We start from the raw sequence: 8,930 nt of genomic DNA on the forward strand, positions 1-8,930 counted from the left end.
TTAAGCAAATGAAAAGCTGTAATTTATCTGAAAGCATCATACTGCCTGCATAAATACAATAAAATATACCAAAAGCGGGATAGTAACAGTAGTGGTTGTGCAGCAGTTGTATCGTTCTGCATTGACAGTTTAAACGCCGAAATATCACAGTAAGTCTCAATGATAGAGTTGTAACATCCTGGTATTAATGAAGCTGAGATGTAGTTTGAGGACTCATTATGGTTATATACGCGTGTAATCTTCGATCTTTTGTACTATTGTGGCAGCCCTACACGTAAAGTGCATTTATGTGTCGCCTGTATGCTGCCAAGGAACTGAACTTCCTAGTGGTAGTCTTAATCACTCTTGCCCATTTCAAACGTATGCGTGTCATCTTGTTCGGTAGAATTTGGCGTCTATTGTAAGTTCAATTTATTGGTGGCTTTTTCTCTGTAAGCATTGGTCTGATAACTACGATTTTTTATCAGACTTAAATAAATGATTGAGTTCAAAATATTTCGTCATTCAATTGTTAAAATACATACTCCTGCCTGTAGATTTGAAGTTTAATTGTGTGCCATTTGAAGATAGGTATAATTTGTAACATTCCTGTAGAATTGCAATTCAATTACAGCTTAATGGGTCAACTCTTATCTTTTCATAAGACATTCCATTCAAATAGTCAACTATATTTACTAATCATCGCTGAATTCGCATTTTCTGCATAACTGTCCACTAAAAATGTGGACTCGTGTCTTTCTCGTGTTATTGCTAGGTGTTTTACACCATATCCTTACCATAAATGGTGCGGAAATAACCGGAGATGTTCTTAGACAGATTAAAGATGAGTTAAGATATGAGCTTCAGGAAGAAATGACAAAAATGAAGAGGGACATAGAAAGTCTGAAAGAGAGAAACTCAGTGCTAGAACTGAAACTGTTATTGTGCTGTGGAAAAGAGGACTCTATAACATCGGTTCAACAAGAAGAAAACACAACGGACAAAGACCACAATGATCATGAAAACAGTAAAGAAAGTGAACCAACAGCCATCGAAGTAGAAGCAGTCGGAATGGGTTCGTTTTTTTTTATTTCATATTGTTGAAACCTTATAAGGAATTTGCTTTCAAAAACATTGCCAATTTTTGAGAAATGCGGTGTCTCGAAAACTTCAAAAGAGCGATAAAGAAGAAAAATAGTTTAATTGCACCAGCGAATAAATCAATTAACTAGTCCTTTTACTTCCTATTTATATGCGTTGAAAAATGCTTGATCTTTAAGGTGATGCTTTTTATATAATCAAATGACTTTTATTGCATGATTGTTTTATTGTAGTTTATCGTTAATCATCCAAAGCTAAATTGAAATAAGAATAAGCAAATAGTGCTGCTGCATTTTTAAACAACATTCGTTCTTATGATAAAAGGGTCAGCGTGTCTTTGCAAAGGGGTAAGGGGTCATCGAGCCATGTGTAACGAATACATGCACTCATACCTATATAACTATGAAACTACATAGATACAGAAAATCGATATCTAACATTCATTATTACATTAATAATTTATGATGGTGAGCATCATTGAAAATGACATTTTACCGAGTTATTCATTTAAACGATAACGGATTTTTACTTGTTTTATGAACTCCTTTTTGAAAATTAATTACTGCGGGAAAGTGGAGATCGTTCATTGAACCTGCCGATGACGGACAGTATTATTATCACAAGTAATTATTATTAAAAAACTTTAAAGATAAATCTTCTTTTCTGAGGAGGCAAAATAACTAAATTTCGGGGAAAGCCCAAACATAAAAAAATAAAAATACTCAAAAATTTTGAACAAGACATGAACTAAACGTTTGAATATAACTAGCCTAAGTTTCCGCCAGGACTGCACTGAGCTCATAAAGTATTTGAGGCCATCGATACCCTTATAAGCCTAAAGTTGGCAATAGCAACATAATTAAGCGTTTACACTAACTCTTGTCTAAATTATAACCATTTATTATTGTATCTTTTTGCTTCAGAAAGGATCACGAGAGGAATCAATCGGCGCGTTGCTGCGTCTGCAGTTGCATTTTCGGCATATTTGTCCCAACATGCACAGAACCTAGGCGAGCATCAAATCGTACCTTTCGACAGAACCGAGATCAACATTGGCGCAGCATTTGATACCCTCCTGCACGTGTTCACGTGCCCCGTAAATGGGGTTTACTACTTTCAGTCTACGGTTCTGTGCGTTTACCTTAATGTTGCTGTAGTAGAGACTGTTAAGGATGGGTCAAGTCTGTGCGTTAGTCTGGCTCATGGAGCAGTGGAAGTGCTCAGTGGGGGTGGAGATGATCAGGGCTCAAACGCAATTATCACTAATTGTAATAGAGGACAGAGAGTCTGGGTGCGGGTCTATGGTACACATACACATAAAATAGATGGAAATAACAGAGCAACTACTTTTACTGGATTTCTTATTCATGAAACATAATTCCAAACAGCGAAACAGATATGAAGGTAGCGGATGACGTGGAAATCTTGTTATTTAAATGTCAAATGTTCACTTCACCATTCTTACAATAATATATCTTCAATGCGTTTTTAGTTTGTCTACAAACAGTACAGCCATTTAAAGTAAGATAAAGATAATGAAAATGATATCGTTAATGATGATGAAAGCGATGCCAATGTAAATTATGATTATGATGTAGTATCGCTTCATTGCATGATTATTTTGTGATTCTTTTGATGCAATTAATACTCATCGTATTTCAGTGTTATTCCATTTTCAATGATGTACTAAAGTCATCCTGTAACTATAATTAGTAATAATTACTGAACTTACAACCCTTACCCTACAACTTCTTTTAACGCGAGTGTCCTGTTAGCGCAGTGGTTAGCGCACTCGCTTCTCACCAAGGCCACCTGGGTACGATTCCCGGCCTGGGCGCATGTGAGTTTGAGTAGCGGTCACCAAGCCGGAAAAGTGTGTTTTCTCTGGGTACTCCGGTTTCCCCCACAGCACAAGACCACTCTCTCGCGCAACATCGTGCCAACGAAAGTGATTAATATAAGTTGATATAGCTTGTTTCACAATCGTTGTAAAATTAAATAAGTTTAAACTAAACTAACGCGAGTGTTCAATTTATATCACAAGGATATTTGGTGAAGTAACTAGTTTGTATCATGTTGTCATGGATAACGTTCAATAACTAGGGTGCAAGTATGTTATATTAAAATATTAAAAAGAGGCTGGTTTATCAATAGTCGAGTATACTTTTACGCGATCAAAAATATGTTATAAAACCAAAAAACAATACATAATTTTGGGAAAGTATAGAATCTACTACCAGACACTCCAACATCAAAATGTGAACGAACTTTAAGATCACAGTTCTTATTAATATTGCGGTTTTAAAATATCTTATACTTCAAAAGTTTACCATTGCGCAAAGTAGGAAACGTATTAATTGCAGACTCTCTAGATTGTATGCTTAAAAAAACACTTTCTTTTTATTTTAGTGCAAATAGAAAAAAAAAGCATATACATTTTTGCTTCAATTATTTTAAAAATATGAAGTTGAACAAATGTAAGACACCAATTCACCTTCTTTAATAGCTTTTGTAACATTACACACTTTTTAAGTCTGAAATACATAAAAACTGAACTTCTGCTCAAATTACGTATACCATATTGTATTACTAGAATGTCTTACATGAGAAATGTGTATGTAAAATTGTGAAAGACCCCATTTTTTTCTCTACCCCGTTTTAAATATATCTATAGATCATTGGGCAGACAAAATTCACGATGGCGGGGGAGGATATGAGCAGGGCACAAAAGCAGTAATCACGTCATGGAATAAGGGATAGAGCTTATAGGTAAGAGTCGACATAACGGCTGCACATACAGCGGCGTACCTAGCGTTACGCAAATACTCGAGCGCGTAATACTGAAAAAATAACTGAAAAAAATAAACGTTTTAATTGCGAAATTTGATGTAAAACCCCAACCCTTACCCGGGTAAGGCAAATAGTAACATGTAAAGCAATTGTTACAGTTCAGAACAAGAAGTAATGGTTGAAAAAAGGCCAAAATGTTTCATCTTTGTTTGAATTTTACATGTGTTTTCTGTCAAATATTACCTTCTTTTAAAGCACAAAATGTCATGAAATATACGCGAAATTGCACCGTCATAAAAAAATTCAAGGGGGAGGATGCTCCCGGACCCTCCTACAAACTGGTTGAGAGTATATGCTAAATGTCTCTAGGTACGTCCCTGACATATAATTGTTGGGAATGACTAAGCTCCTACATTCAGTGGATTTTTCTTTCATGAAATTTAACAGTGAAACTGAGATAAAGGTCGTATCTTTTCATTTTACCAATAACGAGTGATAACTTTATCCATGTATTTCCTCTGTCCAAGAAACCTACGTGTGGTAAAGATGATCATGAGTTTTATAGTTTTTGTAGTGTATTATTCGCTCGTTCTTTAGTGCAAAGGTTTTATGAACAGTAATCAATGAAGTTTTATTAGTGCATCTATGTGAAAAAATAACAAAAACACTTTAAATTAAACTGTCTACCCAGAGCCTAAACCAAAGGGGTACAACCCACTGAGTGGTGCATTGGAGGGAGCTGATATTGCTTACACCCAGAAGGGATGGATGAATAACATAGCATTTGGAAAATTCATCGATCACTTTGACAAGTTCTCCGGACCAGAGCGGCCTATCGTCTTACTTTTTGACAGTGTGAGTAGTCACATTGACCCAGACATATTTCTAAGTGCAAAGGCAAAAGGCATCGAGTTATATAGGATTGTGCCAAATGCTACCCACTTGATGCAGCCCTTAGATAAGGGTGTTTTTGGGCCAATGAAAACAAAATGGCATGGTGTGTGCAGAAAATACACCCGAGAAAATCCAGGCAAATCAATTGGAAAGGAAAATTTTGCACAGAAACTTACAGAAGCATACTTACAGTTTTACAAACCTTTAACTGTAATTAATGCATTTAAGGCATCAGGCATCTACCCTGTAGATAGCACTGTGATCACCAGTGATATGTTAAAGCCGTCATTGACTTTCAGTGACAGTGCGTCTGCAGCAACACCTGAGAGTACCTCAGAACAACAAGCATCTGTGACTGAAGAACAGTCAAAGGCCAGAGGTGCACTAGAAATGCTTGAAAAGAGTCTCTCAACTCCTGCTAAGGAAAGGTATGACACATGTCTGAAGGAAGGATATGACTTGGAAGGAGTATCACCTTGCTTTGATGTATACAAGAAACTTCACAAGAAAGCATTTCCAGCTGCAGACTCTCAGCCATATAGTGGTCTTGAACTTCTTGCTGAAGCAGCCATATTTCGGAAGGACCAATAACAGCCACGTCCTAGTTCAAGCTGTTCCATTGTATCACCAATACTGTTGGAAAGCTTGAAGTTGCCGAAGGTTGTAGAGCCCCCAAAGCCTGTTAGAAAAAAATAAACAAATATCCTTCCTGATAATTTAACATCAGAAGATAAGTCAAGGTAGTTGATGAGAAAGAAAAAAAAGGAAAAGAGAAATACATAAAGCAAAAGAGTAAACAGCAATGTCCTAGCAGAAAGAAAGGTTCAAGGTCACTGTCAGCAAAGGGGAAAGTGCCTATGTCTGCCTGTGAAAAACTCCAGAAAGACGTCCAAAGCCATGATAATAAGAACGTGTGTTGTGAAGCTTGTCACATGACGTATAAGGAGGATGAGGAACTGGGTTTGGGTAGAGTGTGGGTATATGTCTGCCTGTGAAAAACTCCAGAAAGACGTCCAAAGCCATGATAATAAGAACGTGTGTTGTGAAGCTTGTCACATGACGTATAAGGAGGATGAGGAACTGGGTTTGGGTAGAGTGTGGGTAGAATGTGACCTTTGCCAGAAATGGATGCATACAGATTGTCTCAATTATGAAATTAATGAAAATGACCCATTCCTATGTCATAGATGCTATAAAAACTGACACTAAGTGCTGAATATCATTATATTGAGGTAGATTAGATGAATATTAGTTTTTTTTTCAGTTGAACTTTATCTCACTAACCAATCACAAAGTTCCATTCAATTTTATATCAAGAGTGATTAAAGAGTAACTAATTAAAAAAGTAAAGCATATAAGTATATGTTGTAAAATACTGCAATTATAATAATAATAATAATAATAATAATAATAATAATAATAATAATGTGCATTTAATTAATAATATTTGTTTAGTTTTATAAAAAATTTCCTGGTAGCTTTAGTATTTTTATGCCTTATTAATACAATATTGTATCATTAATACAAGAACTGTATTCTTAGTTGCTTAAATATAATATATTATATTTTCAGTCTTCTGAAAATGATGGGTCCTCTACTGACAGACCTACAAGTAGCAGATGTGACCATTCACCTGATGGGAAACTGCCTTCAAACCCCACAAAAAAATTACTGAAAAACTCTTGTTATCAAAGGCTTTCATGTGTTTCAAATTCGTCCTCCCAAAACAAATCCACCAACACAACTAACTATTGCTAGGGAGTACACAAATACCCATGATGCAAATGCTTGTCTTGTCTGGCTACCGCCTTTGGAAACATTCCCGGAACATATTCATGATCAGTTCACTGATGAAAAAAGACAATTAGTTTTAAGTGATGTAGCCGGGTTACCTATTGGACATGTGCCTAAATGTCTCAGTGAGGTATTTTGTGATCCCCTGCAAAAAAGGTTCATGAAGTTCAACTATTCCAAAAATTCATGAACTATTCCAAAAGTTCATGAACTTCCAAATAAGTTCATGAACTTCAAAATAAGTTCATGAACTTTGAAATAATTTTTGTGAAGTTCATGAACCAAGTATGGAAGTTCATGAACTATTATTGTGATAATTTATTAGTTCATGAACTTTTGACCAGTTAACTGAAAGTTCATGAACCACATTTGAAGTTGATGAACTTTTGAATTAGTTCATGAACTTTGAAAGTTTGTTTGTCAAGTTTCATTGAACATTTCATTAAATTTAGCAGAACTGCAACGTAAGATTCAAGTTTGCATTTAAAAATATCTTTTCTAGTTGTTAAAGTACCAGTCAGACAATTGTAACAACGCCCCCCCCCCCCCCCCAGGACCGGGTTACACCAGGGATTGAGAGGGGGATGTGGTATGTTTTTACCTTTCTTGTTCATCAACTTCGTATACAGATGTTCTGTGATTTGTGGCTGAAGGAATATTCTTAACAAAGTGTTGAAAAACAAAAGAAGATTTTCTCATAAACCGAAACAACTGGTTCTGAAATATTTATTGGTTAAGATTTTTAAGAAATAGTTTTCCCATACAACTTCTGTTTTAGTGACCATGCTGTACATATATAATTGATAGGCATTCATAGTTGTTTATATGATTTTTAAACTTCAAAATTGACTTACGTTTTGTTTAAACAAATTTCTTGAGTCTTGGTTTGCGGTGACGGCAATGTTCCAAACAGTAGTTTTTAATCTCTACTATTAGACAGAGTGAAAATGTAACACATTGGCTGATATATGGTAAGATAATTAATAGCTATGATTTCTATCCTCCAGAGTAATTCAAAATCCATTAGTTGTCTTTAACACTGAAAAAAAAATGCAAACAGCTGAATGACAACAATAAGCCGCCATTTTGAATTGAACCGAAAGTACAGTTCTGCAGACGATAATGGACGAAGCTTTCATTGTGTAGGTCATTAAAATGACCAGGATGGCAAACTGGTGAGTTTTTACCTATCACTTGTAAATTATTGTTGAACTAAATTGGTTCTGACTTCTTACTAAATGTACAACGTTATTCAATGACAATATCAATTGACTGTAAATTGTAATTTCTGGAAAGAGCATGTCAATATCGGCAATTTGATTTTTCTAATTATAAATTATATGTTTTTCTTACAAAAAAAGCATTAGAACTTATTGTCATTTCGCTTCATCACTTTGAAATGTGTTTACTTGTGTAATACTTTCATTTGATCGGAAAAGAGACAATTTAAAGAAGTCGCGAAAATATGTGACCGTTTAGAATTGTGATATGTGACTGCATTCATTTAACGTTCTTGGGTGATTGGGTGAAGAAAACATGTCTTACATATAATTGTTTATGATATTCACTAAAGTAAATTGTCCATTTCAGACTCAATGGAGACGAGTAAAACACAACCAATTATGCAGTTACTCAGCTATAGATGTGGCGAAAGTGAGGATGTCAACTTTTCCTGTTACCAGTACGCCTGACCCCTGATCATGTTGCCACCATACAGAGCCCCAACCCACCAACATGTCCTGTACAATTTCTGCAGATGCCCACGTGTTCATGACACTACTGACTAGAGTAACTGGTAAGGGTTTAAGCTAAGATAATTTTAAAAGTTATGAAGTTTTTCTTGTCATGAACACGTCATAGTGGATTTCAATGGAACCAAATACATATTTCACAGAAGTGAGTGTTAATACAAAGTCATACATTTATTGTTTTTCCCGGGAGGACCCTTTTCTCTCAAACATAGCAATTCAATTACGAGAGCATAATGCCCCTTAACTGTCATATGACTCAATAACTTGACAGTAGATCGCAATTGGTATCACTTTGAGGCTTAAATGTGAATCGTCCGCTACCTACAATTAATACTAGCTAATTTTGTTTCAACTGCATAGTGAAACTTAAATGTGAGCAGCTTAAAATCTCATCAATTCTATAATCTTCTAGAGTTAAAATAATTTAAAATTGGCCTTATTTAAAGAAAGAAGACTTTAATTATGTATTTTAAACTTGCTTCTTATCATCAAAAGCTAAATTCAATGTCATATATTTTTCAGGGAAAACAGACTTAAAATAGAGGAAGACAACTGCCGGTTGAGAAAGAAAAGGAGGAAATGGGCGATACATATAACTGCACTGCAGTATAGAATCAAATC

General features: G+C 35.3%; 2 protein-coding genes across 2 annotated transcripts; both read left to right on the forward strand.

Annotated features, from left to right (window-relative positions):
* Positions 1 to 720: 720 nt before the first annotated feature.
* LOC128244233 (heavy metal-binding protein HIP-like) lies at positions 721 to 3,840 on the forward strand. The gene is made up of 3 exons (XM_052962248.1): positions 721 to 1,054; positions 2,004 to 2,384; positions 3,755 to 3,840. The coding sequence occupies exons 1-3, from the start codon at positions 721 to 723 to the stop codon at positions 3,838 to 3,840; spliced, it is 801 nt and encodes a 266-aa protein (XP_052818208.1).
* A 798-nt stretch (positions 3,841 to 4,638) lies between these two features.
* On the forward strand, positions 4,639 to 5,355 carry LOC128244234 (uncharacterized). The gene has a single exon (XM_052962249.1). It carries the CDS (start codon positions 4,639 to 4,641, stop codon positions 5,353 to 5,355), a length of 717 nt encoding a protein of 238 aa, XP_052818209.1.
* Positions 5,356 to 8,930: the final 3,575 nt, after the last annotated feature.

The sequence above is a fragment of the Mya arenaria genome, chromosome 8 (genome assembly GCF_026914265.1).
Source record: "Mya arenaria isolate MELC-2E11 chromosome 8, ASM2691426v1".
Classification (NCBI taxonomy): domain Eukaryota; kingdom Metazoa; phylum Mollusca; class Bivalvia; order Myida; family Myidae; genus Mya; species Mya arenaria.